Raw genomic sequence first — 18,297 nt, 5'->3', positions numbered from 1 at the left:
AAAAAAACTAAAGATGAAAGGGGAGGGAAGTTGATTCTAGAATCAGAAATAAAGTACCGTTCTTGTCACAAACAAAAAACCCCCACAAAGCTCAGTGTTTTCCAAACCAATTTTTAGGCCATTGAGCCCTCTCTTTGGCCAAATACTTTATGGGGGCCAGAGTTTCAAGGAATATGCTTTAAGAAACACTGAACAAGATATCTCTACTTCACCATTAAATTGACTTAAATTTCCCAGATCTGAAGAGACTTACAATATCTCCCTAAAAACATGAAGGAGGCCTAAATATAATATGCAGGGTTATCTAGTTTATGGCGATATGGCCAGGGGTGTATTGTCCAAACCAAAGGGAGGTTGTTTGTGTGGACTCCAGAGATCGTGGCCAGCATCATCCCTGCACTGGCCAAGGGAGAGAGAATTCTCAGCCTGGTGATCAGCCTTGGGTATCTAGACTGAGCAAGGTGAGCCACAGACTGCCAGAGCTCACCAAATAACCTTGCTCTCCTCTCATTTCCCAGCCTCCTTTGCAATTCTGTTGGGGCTTCGGGTCATGTGACTAGCACTGGCCAATGAAACATGAGTGGCATTGAAGTGCGTCATTTCGGGGGTGGGGCAGTAAGCAGCTCAAGTGCCTCCTCCATCTCTTTTCCCCTGTCTGGTGACCTTGGAGTTCATGTGTCCCATGTGTCAGGGCTACAAGGCAGAAGATCCTGGGTCCTTGAGATACCCAATGGGAGAACCACATAGGGCAGCTGCCCTAACCTGCCTTGGACAGTGAGTGAGAACTAAATCTTTGCTGTGTTAAGTTAAGCTGCTCAGATGTCAGGGTTTGTCTCTTGAGACTGTCAGCATTCATTATATGAACCCAAGCATAAAAGTTAGATGGCAGAAATCTCACGTAATAGCCAATGCTCTATATCCTAAGTTCATGTTCTCAAACGATCTTCTGATCACTATCAGACATTCTCTACTTCCCTTCTCACTTCAGTTTCCTGAAAGAATAGTCTACACCTAAAAACAATAGGGGCAGCCATTTATGGGGCACTTACTATGTGCTAGAAGAACTAAATAATTCTCGTACATTATTTCATTAAATTTAATTCATGACAACTCTATGAGGTAACTCCAATTATTAACCCCTTTGTACGGATGAGAAAACTGAGGCTTATGGAGCAGAAGCATCTTGCCTAAGTTACACAATTAGTAAGTGGCAAAGCCCTTCTGACTCAGGGTCCATCTGACACCCAAGGTGTTAACTTCTCTCTCAAGCTCTACAGGATAAAATCCCAGCTCTTAGCATACATGAAGGGGCCTCTCTTACACATCTGCTGCCTGCCTCCCCAACTCTGGATGCCACTGCTCCCTCCCTCTCCACCTACTGAGCCTCTCCATCCTTACACTTCACACTCCAGCAACAGTCACCTATTTGTGCCATGCTGGTGCCTCTGGCTACAAAGCCCACTTCCTCCTCTTGTCCACCTAGTAAATTCCTATCCATCCTCTAAAACCTCTACACATATTGCCTTCCCTGTGAGCTTTTCCTGACCTCCCTGAAGTTCTCCCTGACCTCCTCTGTGCTGCCTCTGTGTCTTCTATTGTTGCTAATACCTCACCATGTTACAGCTAGGTGTTTTATGGTTATGCCTCCATTAGGGGCATTGAGGAGATTTCTTCATCACTGTATCCCCAGCACTAGCACATGCCAGGCATATGATATATGCTTAATGAATACTTTTTGAACTGACTTTCTTCACTGACTCTAAGAATATAGTCCTGAGACTAATTATTCTGCCTGCCAGTTCTCCTTTGGGAATTAAGCTTATGCTGTAATTTATGAGACGGTCTCTTTAAAGTCTGAATTTTTGAATTGCTTTACCAGCAGCTGTACACCTCTTTCGGCGAGCTAATTAAGTCAAACCAAAAATATGGAGGACACGCTTTTGTTTCCACTAACATTTATTAAGCATCAATTGCACAATTGCACAATTATTAACCAGTAATTGCACAAGACATCCTCGTGTTGTCTCATTTTAGCTTAACAACAACTTAGGGACATTATTCTTCCTGTTTTATAGCTAACAAAATGAGGTTCAAGAAGATTGAGAGCTTCATTCATTATTGCCACTTAGTTGCAGAGTCTAAATCTGAATTAAAAGCTATTGACTTGAAGCCTAGGACCCTCCCAGGAACCACAGGGACCTGTTCAGATGCAACATGGGGGCCCCAACCTGAGTGTGTGCTAGCCTCTCACTCGCTTTTGCATCCTGTTGCATCCTGATCCATCATCATGGCCTGGGAATCTATGAGAAATCTCTGAGTATTTTCAAAACAAAGGTTTCCCCCTGAATTCCTCCCTGGGCCTCACTTTACCTCTCCCATGCTCACTGTTCTGCTCCATCTCCTCCTAGAGCAGAGACCCAGCCACATCCAGGTGGAGTCCTGTCAACCTGGGACTGAGAGGCTTGTTACACTGGGCCCCACAGCTTTATGAAAAGAATCTGCAATTGTGTGTGTAACAGAGAGCCCCATTCTTAAACACATACACGTATGCACACACATATTCATACATACATAAACAAACTCATACATATACACATATACATAAACACCCATGCTCAACTCAGTGGGAACTTTACTAAGGGCCAAGAGAACACGTGTCATTACTACAAAGAGGAGTCTCTACCTTTGGGCCTTTTCTTAGGGGACGTGGAGCCATCATAATTTGACCCTAGGCTACCTAGAACTGGCGTTCTGCTGCCTCTTGACCAGTTTTAAATCTTGACACCAGGCCCAGGCAAGTGTGGGCTCTTTTTTCCTGCCAATAACCTGAATGTTCTTAAAGATCCCCCATCCACTGGAGAATTGGCCTGAGAAAAGCATGACTTAGAAGGTGATGATGAGATCACCCAGGCTGAGTAGGGTGTCTTTCACTTAGATCAGAAGATACTTCCAGACTTCAGGTGCCCCAGGCTCCCATTCATTGACCACTCCACATGCAGAAGAGACATGGACTGAGATGAGGACTCCCTTAGGAGAAAGAAGTAGCCTGACCCCACATTGGCTTTATAAGTTTATTGGTAAGACACAGGAGCAGGGAGGTGAGGCCTAAACAAGGAAGTACCCACAGATGAAGAGCACAAATCCCTTGGTTGATAGAATTAGCCTCAAGGGGTACTCCAGGCTATGTAATACGCATTGGCTATGCAAGATACAACCTCCCACCAGGCGTTTTGCCTGAGCCACTATTGCTCTCACACAAAAGAGTTCCTGCAGGTCTATCAGTAAATTCGAAACCTTGTGTACCCAGGGAGCACATGACCAAATAGTTACAGAGACAAGGTATAAAAGAGCAGCACAGGCAGATTGGGGTTACCTTTGAGAGACAGCCTTCCTCTGCACAGGGACATGCAGGCAGAGAAAGGGCCAAGTCTTCATCCAGAAGGGGAGGCTGAGTTAAAATGCCTCTTTGGATGGAGGCAGAAAGATGGGCTCCAGCTCTCGAATCCTGATTCAACATTAACAAAGACTGAGGCAGAGAGGTCAAGGAGAAGGAGGAGAGGTCCACAGTAAAGCAAAGCAAGAAGGAGATGAGGACAAATGAGACAGAGGAATTTCCTAGAGGAGTCCGGAGCAGTCTGCCAGGGCAAGGCAGACTACTGGGAAATGGGCTGCCTTTCACTTTTATCTCATGGTTTTCTTGGTGGGTGAGCTTAGAGCTAAGGTCTTTCCCTGGGAGTCCTTGAATTCACTTGCACTCCCCAGCCTGGTCCTGGCTTCCCCACGGGGGCTGCAGTTCCCACTGCCAGTGACACAGCCCCCAGGCAGCATGCTGTAGCCCCCGCTGACAGAGCTGGGCCAGTAGCCATAGGTGCCAGCATTGCTGAATCCAAAGCCAGCCCCAGCTCCTGCCGTCCCAGCCATGGAGCTGTTGATGACTGCTGCAGAGGAGGGAGGGATGAATGATCAGTGTACATCTCAGGACAGAGGTGGCCCTAAGTCCCCCTCCAATCTCTCAGCCCCACTAGCTTAAATGTCTGCTTCTTAAGCAAACACTTCCCATCACCCATGAACTTGGGTTCATTTGAGCAACTCAAGCACAGGAAGAAGAACCCCAACCCTGCAAGACTCCCAAGTCAGGCACCTTGTCATTCTATAAACAAACAGGAGTAGCAAGGGCTTCCCCCAAGGGACAGATGATGCTTGAGCATCAGATAAGCCAGCAGGTTCTTGCATTTAGCTTTACAATACCTTCTGAGTATTTTCCAAAAGAATTTCCTGATTGTTAAAATTAGGGGAGTTTCTGCTGGCCCCGCCATAAGAAGGAGACTGCCAAACACTGTGGGGCCAGCATTAAACTGACTCGTACAGTGGTCCACACACCGGTCTCCACTCCCAATAAGGAGGCACCACTCTGTGCTCAGTTTCCTTCATGCAGGAGAGCCAGCTGGGGGTGACAGGAGAGGGGAGGGGCTGAGAGTTTCACCGCAGCATGGGGGAGACTACTGTGAAAGAGGCCAGTGTGCAGTGTCAGAATGTGCTGGGCGCTGACTCCACCTGAAAGAAGCAGCTCTGAATGGGGAGGCCACAGGTCTCAGCAAGGAGGGTGAGTATGTGACAAAGTGGTCAACAGGCAGAGCCAAGCTCTTCCCCAGGGGGCCGGATGGTGGACACCCACCCACCTTGTGTTTGTTGATGGACTGAAAGTATTCCCTCAGAGTCATGAAATACTCACAAATGCTCACGGAGTTGGTGTATTCTCCAGACATCCTGCAAGAGAGAAAAGCACAAGAGAGTCTGAATCACGTGGACTCCCATAGTGGCCCTCACTGCCTAAACACAGGCTGGGGATCCCCAGCCAGACCGACTTAGCCTCCACGCACCTCACACTTACCAGATGGCACTGGCTGTCCCTGAGTGTCTCTAAGCCCTCCCTCTCCCTCCTCAATCTATTCTTCCCACTGCAGAGATGTAGAACCTCCAACTTTGGAACCTCCAACAACATGACCACCCCCAAGGTCCCTCCTGCAGGGTTTCTCTTGAACCCATTTCTTTACTACTGTGAGCAGCTGCCTGAATAAATACATGTGTGGAAAGATCAGGATCAGGAGTTGTGCTAATGAACTAACTGCATGATTTTGGGACCAGTGACTTCTCTCCAGGTCTCAGTTATAAAATGGTGCTAGGTTAAAACAGGGTTTTTTGAATGTTCATGCTTCGTGTGCCACCCTTCCGACTGTTGCTAGGACCATGTTTGACTTGCTCTGTTAGATACTTAGTATTTTTAATTGACTCTGCCTTTTCCACAAAAGTGCATTTCTTTTAAATAGAAGTTTTATGTCACCAGAGTAAATAGAAACCAGTGTTATTACCTAACCAAATGTAAATATAATGAAAATAAAACAATTTAAAACTTTCGGGCTAGATAATGCTATTATCTTCCCAAAGATTCTGCACCTAGGATCTACTGTATCTTTATCAATAGGGGATATTTGCAAGTGTCTGAGAGGTGTTATTGTGTTTTGTTTGCCTGTTTGTTTGTTTTTGAGATGGAGTCTCATTCTGTCACCCAAGTTGGAGTACAGTAGCGCAATCTCAGCTCACTGCAACCTCCGCCTCCTGGGTTCAAGCAGTTCTCCTGCCTCAGCCTCCCGAGTAGCTAGGATTATTACAGGCTTGCACCACCACATCCAGCTAATTTTTGTATTTTTAGTAGAGACGAGGTTTCTCCAATGTTGGCCAGGCTGATCTTGAAGTCCTGACCTCAGGTGATCCACCTGCCTCAGCCTCCCAAAGAGCTGGGATTACAGGTGTGAGCCACTGCGCCTGGCCGTCTGAAAGGTGTTAAAAACACACCAGCGCCCAGTTAAGACTTTCTTCAAAGAGTCAAAAGAACTGTAAAGGAAATTGCTGTCACATTATCTGGCTGGATGCTGTTTGAAACTATGCTTGTGGGTGAATTAAACACATCTCCAGTGCCCCCGCTCCCAAACACACTCTGGGAAACTTTGATTTGGAGACTTGCAGAGTTTCTTTCAGACCCTCGGTGCCACCCACCTGCACTCCTCGCCCTCCAGCAGCTTGCGGTAGGTGGCGATCTCGATATCCAGGGACAGCTTCACGCTCAAAAGCTCTTGGTACTCGCGCAACATCCGTGCCAGCTCCTCCTTGGCTTGCTGCAGGGCGCCCTCCAGCTCATCCAGCTTGGCCCTGGCGTCCTTGAGGGCGCAGTCCCCCCGCTGCTCGGTGTCAGCGATGGCCGTCTCCAGGTTGGCACACTGGGGTCAGGAGGTAGCATTTCCCCCTGAGTCCCTCCCTGGGCCTCACTTCACCTCTCCCATGCTCTCAGTGGTTGAGCCCTCCTCTGCCCTGCCCAATGTCCTAGAGCAGAGACCCAGCCACATCCAGGTGGAGTCCTGTCAACCCGGGACTGGGAGGCTTGTTACGCTGGGCCCCATGGCTTTATGAAAAGAATCTGCAATTGTTCCAAACTTCAGATGGGAGCTAAGGGTGAGGGATGAGAGCAGGACCTCCATTTGAGGAAGGGGATTCTGAGATGGAGTCTCAGGAGAAGGAGGGGGCAGGGGGTACTAAGCAGTTCACCCCTCCCTTAGGAGTGAGTAAGGAATGCTCCAGTCCCCTTCACCTGCTTCTTCACACTCTCAATCTCTGAGCGCAGCCTTTGGATGAGACGAGTCAGCTCTGAGATCTCATTTTTGGTGTGTTTCAGGTCATCCCCATGCTGGCCGGCTGCTAGCTGCAGCTCCTGGAACTAGAGGAAAAGGAACCAAAGCAAGGACACTGACTCAGGGCCTGTCTGGGCTCAGCCTGGTACAGAGATTATGCCTGCACTTGCAGAGCCTGGCAGAGGTGGGTCTAAGTCACCCACCTCACCAGATCTATCAGCAACCTCCCATTAAAGCATTGCTCCATTGCATTTGCTTGCCTTAAGCACGGCTGATCTCATAGATGGTTAGAATTGGCCATAAGTTCTGTTGAATGACCCAGACTGTCCACATGGGAACCTTATAACACACAACTCCAATTATGACATTCCTCTGCCTATCGTCCTTCAAAGTCAAGGTCAAATTCAAACTCTTACATGGCATCCAGGGGCTCATTTCTTTCTGCCCTTGCCTAACACCTATCTGACTCTTCAGCTGGGCCAAACAGTCCCACAGTTCCCCCAGATATCCCACGTGCTCTTGTGTCTCTGAGTCTTTGCCTGAGCCTCTCCTCCAACCTGAAAAACCCTCCCCCATCCATCCTCCTTTTTCCCTAGCTAGCTCCAACTTAGCTAGTGCAGAGTCACTTCCTCCATGAGGCCTTCCGTGACGTCCTGGTTGGGTTCAATTCTATTCCTTGCCCCGGTACACCAGTCCATAGGTCTCCTCACAGTATACTGTATTGTGAACCCATTTCCATGCATTCTCCATCAGACCCAGAATGAATGGACGGCAGGGATTTTTCCTTTTAATTTTGAATTCCCAGTACCTAGCACAGTGCCTGGTTGGTGCTCAAAAAGAATCTGATGAATGAATGAGTGAGCCAATGAGCTGTCCATCTGTATTTTCTGTGACTCTCTCCCCTTGATACCTTAGCTGGGCCCCAGACCACAGGCAGATTTGCTGGGCTGGGATGGTGGGAGGGATTAGCATGGAGGAGCATTTTGTGTGCATGATGAGGGTAGATTCAGCTATACCCCAAAACCACTAGCCATGAAATTTGGGTCATCTAGTAATTTGGAATTATTTCTGCCTTTGATGTCATCTATTAAACAGTCACAGAGAGTACATCAGTTCTACTCGAATGTGGTTCAAGAGGAACACAAAACTGGGACCATTCAGCACTCTGGAGGTGGTGTACTGCTCTGTCTCGGTCCCTGGGCGCTCCACTCCAGCATGGCCCAAGATTTAGGATTGTTCCTAAAGATGCCAAGTATCCAGAAGGCAGAGAAGGCAGAGGGGTTTCTCTCTTCACTCCTTGTGTTTTATCTTCACTCCTTTTGTTTTATCTTTGGTGCCAACCCTGAACAAGGGGCCTTCTCCCACTTCCCTGCAAGGCTGTGTGAGCAGGATGCCTCCCTGTACACTGGTTCTGACACCAAGCAGCTTCATTCTGAGACAAACAGCTAAACATCTTCCTGCCACTTCTCTCTCAAGCCACACAAAGCCCTTAGAGTAAATGCTTCTTCCCCAGAGTCAACTTCTGATTTTCTGCCTAAATGCAGTGGAATTTGAAGTCTGTCACCTAGATTCTGATCTAGCTGCGTTACTTGTCAGCTGTTGCCTTTGGTAAGTAGCTTGAACTCCCTGGGCCCTACCTTCTTTATCTTTAAAAGGGAATCATCAAAATAAGCAATCATAATACTGTTATGATTCTGGCCATTCTCTACCCTATCTTGCAACAGTAATGTGAAAGGCTTTGGGGACTGAGGAGTTGAGTTTGAACCTTCACCAAGAAGCCCTAGCCTATGTTTCCTAGACCTGGAAAGCCTCCCTCCTCCCCCACTGCAGGCTAGCAAGGAGGCAGGGAGAGGGATGAGATAAGATCTCCCAAGAGTGTGGATTCCCTTGAGAAAGAGCCTGATAAATGCAAGGAACAATTAGGAAGTTGCCATCTTGATCTGAGAAACCAAATTATCTAAAGAATCACTTTCCACCCACCACCATTAGGGGAGTTAAGATCTGAGGACTCAAACCTCTGCTTTATCCTTGGAGTTAGACTTGAATGAAAAGACAGAAATTACTTGATTCCAGATCACACTGAAGAGACCCCCTCATTTATGATAATTAGCGGGGGCGTTGAGATGCCAACTACTCATGTTGCTTCTCCCCTCCAGACAGAACTCTCTGCCTCCAGGGAGTTGTTTTTGACCTGCCCCACCTGGTCCTAGTTCCTCAGTCTGGACTCTCTTTGCACAACATTCACCTGCACTCGGCTGAGTGCATCCTCCAGGGGTGCTGTTGATCTAAGTGGGTCCCAAGGACAGAGCTGTGTCTTCTCCTCCCATCTGGCTTTCCACAGTGCCCAGGACAGTGCTGTGCTCCCAGCAAGCTACGGGTCACCACAGTGAGTCATGGGGCAGACAAGACAGAGTGTGGAGCACAGGGCCCTGCACATGTCACTGTAGGGAGTTGTGTGGCCTCACCTTGGTCTGGTACAGGGCCTCGGCCTCGGCCTTGCTCTTCCGGGCGATCTCTTCATACTGGGCACGGACCTCAGCAATGATGCTGTCCAGGTCCAGGTTCCGGTTGTTGTCCATGGACAGGATGATGGATGTGTCGCTGATGTGGGACTGGATCTGAGCGATCTCCTGCAGAGGAAAAAAGGAAGCATGAAATGCCTTCTGTGACCAGAGAAAGGTACCAAGGTGTGGCCCTGTCCCAGAGGGATGGCCCTAGACCATCCCACACAGATGGAAGCTGCATCCCCCAAAGCTTATAAGAACAGAGCTCACAGCCCAGAAGTTCCAATATCACATCTGAAAACTGCTGAATGGGTTTGAAGCAACCCAGGAAGAAAACAGCCTGCACATCTGTCCGCTGAGACAGGACAGGAATGGGGAAGGTGGAAGACAACAACCTGGCTGCCACACACAGGACACTAAGGGACACAGGAGCCCAGGAATGCTTGGCCAATAGGTGGAGGCTTGAAATCAGATGTGCATAGAGAAGGTAGAAGGGGTGTGAGGACTTCCTACCTCTATCCCTGGGGATTCCTGCCCAAGACCCCAGGAAGCATCCCCAGTCACAGAGAGAAGAGAAGCAGGAGTGAGAATATTCTTGGCTGAAGCTCAGTTCCCAGTGAACCCATTAAGGACTCTGGTTTCCTGAAGGAAGTGAAAGCAGGACATCCTCAGGGCAGTCAGGGATGGATGGGGCACCAGGATAGATGGCCGCTCCCACCTTTGATCTACAAATTTCTCAGCACCTGGACTGCTTAAGTTACTGATAAGTAAGAAACTGTTCATCACATATCTGTCCTTCCAGAAGACAGAACCAGAGGTGGAGCAGGGGGAGCCTTACCCCCTCATACAGGCACTTGAAGAACTTGATTTCTCCGTCCAGGGCATCCACCTTGGCCTGCAGCTCTACTTTGCTCATGTAAGCCGCATCCACGTCCTATGGAGAATCCAGATACCCCCAACCTCACCTTTCTTCAAGCCCAGACAGGTCTGTCCAGCAAACTGACACCCACAGGCCCTGCCCTAGCTAGCTGCCCAGGAATGGACTTCAGATCCAAGGGGTAGAAACCTGCCTTCCAGCCACAACTCACTGTCAGACTCACTGCGAAACCTGGGGCAAGTTTCTCATGCCTCTGGAACTCCTTCTGCCTCTATTTCTTAGAGAAGGGTGTGGGACCCTATACACCACACAGCCGGTCATTCAGCCAACAGAGGGAGCCAAGGGCAGCCACGGCGATTTGCCAGAAACCAGCAGAGTTAGAAGGCAAACCTGCAACCCCTCCCAAAGCCTGTCCTGTTCCCCAGCCAAAGTGGACATGAGTTGGCACTGACTATCCACATCTAGGTTCCTGTCCACAAAGTGCTATGTGCTAAACCAACACACAGGTGTCCCAAGATGTCCCGAGCAGCAAGCCCTTCATCTCTTCCTTCAGCACTTCGGCTCCAGGCCCTTCTGTGGGGGTGCTCAGATCTCAGTTGCTCCTCTCTCTTAGCCCAACACCCACTGCTGGGGGACTGAAGGGAACCCATGTACCCTCCTCACCTTCTTAAGCACCACAAATTCATTCTCAGCAGTTGTGCGCTTGTTTATTTCTTCTTCATACCTGCAGGGAAAGCATCACAGTGAGCAGAGTGTGTGTCTGTGTGTGTGCATGTGTATCCATTCTCATAGTGAAGTGGGAAAAGAGATGCCCATATTATATGCTTTTTAAGAGGTGTTATTCTATACCCTTGCAAGTCCGTCCCAACACACCAGGACTATTTGGCCAGAGTTGGAGGCTGGGTATGAAGTAACCTCCTCCTAAGCCTGGGTGGTTTGAGGTCTGATTTCTTCTGATGCCTGGGAAGTAAGTTCTCCCTCTTCCCACTCAATATCTGAATCACAGATGCACACCAGCTACCCCTTTCAGCCATGATTCTTGTGTCAATCCTCCTGCCTGACACCCTACCAACAACTCCCCTCCAACCCTAGGCAGGGGTTCCAAGGAAGCCAGAACTATCCCCCAGGGGAAAAAGAAGGCACATGGCCCAAGTGTCGAGGACCTAAAGGCAACGAGGGAGGAAGCCCAACAGGAACTCCAACTCCTTTCCCGCTGCAGAGAGCAGCAGCTGGGTCAGGGGTGGTTCTTTGGAACTCAGCGGCACATTGGTGAGCTTAGGAACCAAGAGGCTGTGGCACACACAACACAGGCACTCTTGAGTGGGGAGCAGGAAGGAGCGTACCAAGGAGGGGATCACCTGCCAGGACAGCCCTGACCCTGCCCAAGAGGCTGGTTGTCCACTGTCCAGTCTGCCTTGTTGCCCAAAGAAGGTTCTCATCTTGCCGGGACAGATGAACCCAGTACCTCCGAGGCCAGAAGCAAACATCCCAGTGCCTGCTGGGAAAGCCTCACCCTGGGAGGCAGGCCAGCCTGGAGCGGCATCCTGCTCACCTCTTCTTGTAGTCCTCTACCACTTCGCGCACGCTCCTCAGCTCTGAGTCCAGCCTCACCCTGTCCCCGCACAGCGTCTCCAGCTGCTTCCGCAGGTTGCTAATGTAGCCCTCGAGGATGGGCTCCAGGTTGTTCTTGCAGTTGTTCAGGTCCAGCTGCTGCAGCAGCTCCCACTTGGTCTCCAGCACCTGGTTCTGCTGCTCCAGGAACCGCACCTGGAACCCATGTCACACATACTTAAGCAGTGCGGAGAGGGGATGTGAGATTTCCCTTCCTGGACAGGAACTGCGTTCTCTTATGCTACGCTAGCTTTAAAAATGAGCCTTAGTCCTTAAAAATTGCCACCCATGCCACTCACACCCCCAGTCCTTACCTGGGGTCCTTTATCTGACTGAAGTTCTCACTCTGAGGCAGCCCCTAAGGTCGGGAGGGGCACCAACATCTTCATTTCCCTCTCGAACTATCAAGATCTAGATCTCCTGTCTCCTTCGCACTTATCCAAACCTGCCTGGACTGATGTCCATGTTCAGCCCAGGCCATCTCTCTAAGGCAGCTCCTTAGACACAAGCTGGCCTGTGCTAGCCTTCACACTGTCGGGCCTTCTGCTTAGGGTCTGGTGGCCTGGCCCGTGCTCTGCCTATTCTCTCCCTCCTTGTGCGTGGGCTCTCCCAGCCCAATCAGAGGCAGATGCTCAGCTTATCTGGGGTCTCCAGCCCTCCTAAGTTGCTTTCATGTCTGCATCTCTACTATCTCAATCACAGCATTGCCCCAGCAGCAGAACAAGCATTCTGAAGTTGCAACCTACATATATATCACTCCCCTGCTTAAAACCCTCAGGTGGTTCCACATCGCCCTCAGGGTCAAGTCCATATTCCTTATCATGCTCTTCATAATGTGGTCAGCCCTCCTGGCTTCCTTCTTTACTCACACAGTGATATCGTAAACCCAAGGTCTCCCATTTCCTAGACAAGTTCTACCATGCTGCACATGCTCTTTCCCTAGATTACCTTTTCCCCACCTCCGTCTGAAAACTCCTACTCATGCCTCACCACCCTACCTCACTGTCACTCTGGGTGAGCTTCCTCTGCTCCCCTAAGTTTAGGAAGTCTCTGCTTCCCAAGACTTTCCTGCCACTTTGTCCCTCAGTGATTCTCAAACCTGAGTGCATCAGCATCACCTGGAGGGCTTGTTAAAATGCAGGGTGCTGGGCCCTACTGCAAAGTCTCTGATTCAGTTGCTCTGGGATGGAGCCTGAGAATGTGCATTCTAACAAGCATCCAGGTGACGTTGCTGCTGCTGGCTCCGGGGCCACTTTTGAGAACACTGCTCTAGGGCACCATGACCTCCAACTGCCTTGCCTCAGCTGTCAGAACACACAGGAGGAAGAGCTGGGTCGCATGGCAGTCTAGATGCCCCAGGTTGTCAAGGGCATCTCCTTCGCCTGGCTTCTAAGTCTCAAAGGTTGTCACTCTCCTACTTCTCAACTCAGAGACCACTCTCTCTGCCTCCTGGACACCTTGCCGGGCTAGGCTGCTGGCTCTTCTCACCCCTCTGACCCTGGTCCCTTGCCTCTGATGTCTAGGCTTTGTCCAGTTCCTCCCTGGGCTATGTCTGCATCCTGGGGAGGTGTCCTGCCTTCCTCTGCTTCAGACAGGGAGTGCCCCAAGGAAAATGAAGGTGGGGGGAGGAAGGGGCTGTATGACATGAGCAAGCCTTATGGGCCCAGCACCTGGGGGGCTTTGAAGTTATTTACCTGGTGTCTGATTTTGCTAGGAGAAATGATTTCTTGCTCTCAGGCAAATTGAAACCACAAATTAGGGGAGTGGCTCCCTCCTGAGTTCTTAAAAGGGGGAGCCCAAGATCAGCTTTCTCCAGGAAGACCCACCTTGTCGATGAAGGAGGCGAACTTGTTGTTCAGCACCTTGATCTGCTCCCGCTCCTGGGCACGCACTTTCTGGATTTCAGGGTCCAGCTCCACGTTGAGGGGTGCCAGGAGGCTCTTGTTGATGGTGACCTGATGGATACCCCCAGGCGGGCACACGGACGGACCCACGGACCCCAAGGCCACACTGCCAAACATGCTGCCAGCAAAGCCACTGGCCCGGCCCCGGCCAAATCCATAGCCTCCTGCCCACCCACTGCCACTGGCCACATTGAAAGAGATGCTCCGGGCACCCCCCAGGCAGTAAAGGCTCCGACTGCTGAAGCCCCCACTGAGCCCTTTGCCCCCTGCTTGGTAGGAGGATGAGCTGCCCCCTGAGAGCACAGCTGAGCAGCCGCTGAAGCCCCCCTTGGCAGCAGCTCCCGACTTGTAGGTGAATTGGCGGCTCATGGTAGGAGGCCAGAAAGTGGGGATAAGATGCCAACTCTTAGCTGAGATGCAGTTCACCAACCTGTGATCCTGGGTTCCCACTTTATAGGACTCAGGGGGGAGCCACTGGCCTAATTTGTAGGTTCAGTTTGCCTGGGAGCAAGAAATCCTTTTCTCCCAGCAAAATCAGACACCAGGTAAATGACTTGAAAACTCCCAAAGTGCTAATCTTGCAAGTCTTGCTCATGTAATTTGAGTTTAACTAATGAACATGGGTAATTAGCATGGGCACATTATCCACAGAAAGATCTTGGGTGGGAGGTTTGTCGCAGTCTCAATTGCTGTTCCCCAGGGAGTGGTGGGACTGGGTTTGTAGGGGTACAGAGGGGAGACCTTTAATTGACAGTGTCATCTGTGAGAAATCTCACAACAATGCCAGCATCAGATGGGCTGCTTCAGGTACCCTGGCTGAGCTGCTTTTATGTGGTTAGGAAGAGGCTCCTCCTGCCTGGCTTCCCAGGGTTCCTGGAGACAGGTTTCATGGCTGGCCAGGGCCATAGGAGAGGAGCACATTGAGAATCCAGGCCCAGCCTCTGTCTGCCAGCCCCCTGCTGTGCCCTCCCAGGCAGCTCTCCTGCTCCTCTGTGCCAGTCAGGCTGCCCTGCTCACCTTCCTATGCACACACTGACTTCTTGTCCGTTTACCATCCCACTACCCCGACTCTTGACCTTGAAATAATGGTCATTGGCACCGTTCACGATGGCTGACACTGGTGCAGCACTTTACAGTATAAAAGAGCTCCTCACACAAGAAGCTCATTTAATCCACTTAGTCTGTCTGGAGGGGAGTGGTGATGATCCATATTAACAATGGGGAAACCAAGGTTCAGATAATTGAGGATATCATTACTTTAGCAAACATTTAGTGAGTCCTTTCTTTGTGTGAATCCCAGAGAACGAAAATGCCCCAAAAATGCACAGGCCCCAGCCTTGAGGACTCCCCTTGGCTGGTCTTCTGACTCCACATTCAGAGTTATGCCAGCCTTTTTCATTCATCCATCCATCCATCCATTCAACCAGCCAGCCAGTCATCTATGTGTTCACTCATTTATCTGTTCATTTAACAGACTTCTGTTGAGAGCTGACTCTCTCCCAGGTACCGTGCTAGGCTCTTGGGTCCCAAATTAAGAAGACCCAACCTAGCTCACAATTTTGGAGGTGGGGAGGTAGGGGCAGACATTTGAATTTCATGGATCCTTGACATTGCCAAAGTATGTGACCCAAGAGTTTCCCAAATCCCAAATCCCAAATATATCCATAGTATAGAATTTGCTCCATAAAACACAAGTATTTCACTAGCTGAGTACTTGAATGAACACTTGGCCCATCCTTCTTTTCTATTTCTGTACAGAGGTTATGATAGGCCCCTAAAACTGTTGTACTAAGCAACTGCCAAATTCAACCTCCCCTCTTTTTTATACAATACAGTTGTTTTCTAGTTAAGAATAATCATGGCCAGGCGCGGCGGCTCAAGCTTGTAATCCCAGCACTTTGGGAGGCCGAGACGGGCGGATCACAAGGTCGGGAGATCAAGACCATCCTGGCTAACACGATGAAACCCCGTCTCTACTAAAAAATACAAAAAACTAGCCAGGTGAGTTGGTGGGCGCCTGTAGTCCCAGCTACTCGGGAGGCTGAGGCAGGAGAATGGCGTAAACCCGGGAGGCGGAGCTTGCAGTGAGCTGAGATCTGCCCACTGCACTCCAGCCTGGGCGACTGAGCAAGATTCCGTGTCAAAAAAAAAAAAAAAAAAAAAAATCATTTTCTTAGATGTCTTCAATTTCACTAAAGGCAATGCCACTTGGCAATCCTTTAATCTTTTTTAGCTACACAAAGTTTCTATTCCTTTTTTTTTCTCTCTCTCTTCCTTTGTAAGTTTCTTTGTAAGGCACAAAGAAGACCAACAAAACTGCATTGTGATGAGAATACTGAGTATTCCAGCCAGAATCACTCCCTAATTGGCTCATTTCAGTACACCAGCACTGGGGTGGAGGTGATTCAGACCCACATCTCAGCAAAACTACAAACTGCTGCTTGTCACAGGCCTTGATATCACCCCCAGTGGCATTTATGCTGTGAATGCCAACTCTGCAGTGTGGCGTGGGTGTGCTTACGAGCAAACAGCACCTCTCCTTATGGTTTTCACTTCCCCTCCCCTCCCTGGCTTTCTCGTCTTGTGAACCTGCCACAGAGGCACCCCCAGAAACCTTCTCTGATGACTTTCCTAATCTAATCACGCCTGTCTTCCCAGCCTCCCATGTATTGTTTGTTGTCCAAACAACAGCATCTATTATGTCAATTGTCTCTTCTAATTTGATGTCTCTACCTGTGTTCAGGAGGTATGTCAATCTTTCCTGATGGCCAGAAATTTTCCTGAGGACAAGATCCAGGTCCTATCCTCCCTTTGGTCCTCTCTACTCACTTCCCAGAACTCCAGTGGTAAAGGACTCTCAGGCAGTCATGGACTAGGCTAAAAAACTCTTAGGTGCCCTTTGAAATCATTCTCCCTAAGAACAGTATCCCTAGCACTTGTCATTAAAACTCCTCTAAATGGGTTTTCACATAGTGAGCTCCTTATATTTCACATCGTGCTATTGCCCTCACCAGGGGAAACTCAATGCCAGATGAACCCACTTACCAAGTCAGCCCCACTTCCCACAGTGGAGCTGTCCTGCCACTAGCCTCTGCCCAGACTCTAGGGCAAGAGTTTCTGATGGTTTCAGAAAAGAGAGAGAAAGAGAGAGAGAGAGAGAGGCAGGAAATCAACTTCCTGTCACCCCCAGGGGCAATCAAATAAATATTGTGAAATCAATATTCCACATGTAGATATTCCACATCTGGAAAGATGAAGTAGATACACTTTTCCCTTCTTCACAAATATAAGAAGACTCTGAAGGGTAGAGAAGAAGGCACACCAACAAGGACCTCAGGACCCAATGAAAGACATGATGAGGATTTCTCTAAGGTTTCTATTTGTCTCCTATATTCCAGACTTGGGGCAGAAAAAGGCAGGAATCTGGAAAGGCTCAGATTTTTAAAGACTGAACAAAAGCCTCATATCTGTAGCCACATCATCAGGAAAGGGGCAGCCTAGCAAGACAGAAAACTTACAGAGAATAATCACTCTATTTCATCCCAACACACAGAAAAAACTATGGTTTCACCCACAGCCACATCAGCAAAAGCTGAGTGGGAGGCCTAGACCTTCACACTCACCAGGCTATAATGAGGTGCCCCAACTGCCCCCTCCCCCAGTAGTTAGGTGGAATCAGGGAAATCCAAGAAAGAAGCCAGGATTTCATCCCCACCAGGAGGTAACAAGTGCCTGACCCACTTGGTGCCAGTGGAGACCATGTGGGGAGCCCAGACTTCCACCCTTACCTGGCAAAAACAAGGTAGCATCCACACCCTTTCCCCTGCAAGGGCAATGTCAGAAGAAGGCAGCCAAAGCAGAAGATTTAAACAATATCCAGAATCTCGTAGTAATACCAAAACGTCCAGATTTTTATTTTAAAAATCACTCATTGTGCCAAGAACAAGGAAGTCATCAAAGTGAATGAAAAAAAGACGATTGATAGATACCAATACCTAAATGACAAAGTTGTTAAAATTATCTGACAAAGATTTCAAAGCAGCCACAATAAACATGCTTAAATAAACAACTAAGAACATGCTAAATAGATGAAGAATTAGACAGTTTCAACAAAGAAATTAAAAAACCAGAAGAACTAAATGGAAGTTTTATTTATTTATTTATTTATTTAATAACCAAGCCCAACTTGCTTGTTTTATTGGAGAAGAGGACATGGAATAAACAGCTGGGACCTGAGTCTGGGAAGAACCCCCTCCCCTCCCCATGCATGCCCACTGCTCCAAATTAAAAATAACCAACTATGGGAGAGCAGCCAAGACAACAACTAGGGGCAGGGGAAGGAGACACGGAACTCAAGGGCAGTGGTGAAGAGACCATGCATGTGCTGGGAGGGCCCAGAGGCAGCAGCAACACGAACAGTGCAAGTACAAGTCTCTGTGTCTTCCCTGGGGTTATGTATGTATAATATGTAGAGATGAGGCCTTCTGTCTCACTTGTCTCCCTTCTGCTCCGTGCTGCCTGCCACAGTCCCAGCTCCTCTTTCTACATGAGGGTGAAGGGAAGTGGGGGATAAACAAGTCATCACTGAATTGCGATCAGACCCACATCCATCAGTTTCTGGGTCTTTAAATGGAAGTTTTAGAACTAAGAAATAGAATAACCAAAATAAAAAACTCAATGGATACACTTAACAGCAGAATAAAAGGCCAGAGGAAAGA

At 49.0% G+C, this 18,297-nt stretch overlaps 1 protein-coding gene and 1 long non-coding RNA gene across 2 annotated transcripts; one reads left to right on the top strand and one right to left on the bottom strand.

Moving 5' to 3' along the window:
- Positions 1 to 3,059: 3,059 nt before the first annotated feature.
- KRT73 (keratin 73) lies at positions 3,060 to 13,973 on the bottom strand. The gene is made up of 9 exons (XM_017861431.1): positions 13,502 to 13,973; positions 11,617 to 11,831; positions 10,728 to 10,788; positions 10,026 to 10,121; positions 9,149 to 9,313; positions 6,644 to 6,769; positions 6,055 to 6,275; positions 4,733 to 4,767; positions 3,060 to 3,938 (listed from the first exon to the last, which is right to left on the bottom strand). The coding sequence occupies exons 1-9, from the start codon at positions 13,946 to 13,948 to the stop codon at positions 3,682 to 3,684; spliced, it is 1,623 nt and encodes a 540-aa protein (XP_017716920.1). The 5' UTR covers positions 13,949 to 13,973; the 3' UTR covers positions 3,060 to 3,681.
- Positions 5,338 to 10,754, top strand: LOC108521561 (uncharacterized). The gene is made up of 3 exons (XR_001883218.1): positions 5,338 to 6,867; positions 7,779 to 8,291; positions 9,025 to 10,754. It is a non-coding gene; the product is annotated as an uncharacterized LOC108521561 (long non-coding RNA).
- Positions 13,974 to 18,297: the final 4,324 nt, after the last annotated feature.

The sequence above is a fragment of the Rhinopithecus bieti genome, unplaced genomic scaffold (genome assembly GCF_001698545.2).
Source record: "Rhinopithecus bieti isolate Rb0 unplaced genomic scaffold, ASM169854v2 scaffold_56806, whole genome shotgun sequence".
Taxonomy (NCBI): Eukaryota; Metazoa; Chordata; class Mammalia; order Primates; family Cercopithecidae; genus Rhinopithecus; species Rhinopithecus bieti.
This window is presented reverse-complemented; position numbering and strand designations above follow the sequence as displayed.

Bases quoted from the DNA above. Each gene is read 5' to 3' on its own strand.
- KRT73 (XM_017861431.1), bottom strand. From the start codon at position 13,948: ATGAGCCGCCAATTCACCTACAAGTCGGGAGCTGCTGCCAAGGGGGGC. The intron at 9,314-10,025 runs GTAAGGCTCCCC...TTTCCTCTGCAG, and splicing joins TCAAGTGCCTGTATGAGGGG to GAGATCGCTCAGATCCAGTC. The intron at 6,276-6,643 runs GTGAAGGGGACT...TCCTGACCCCAG, and splicing joins TTGAGAGTGTGAAGAAGCAG to TGTGCCAACCTGGAGACGGC.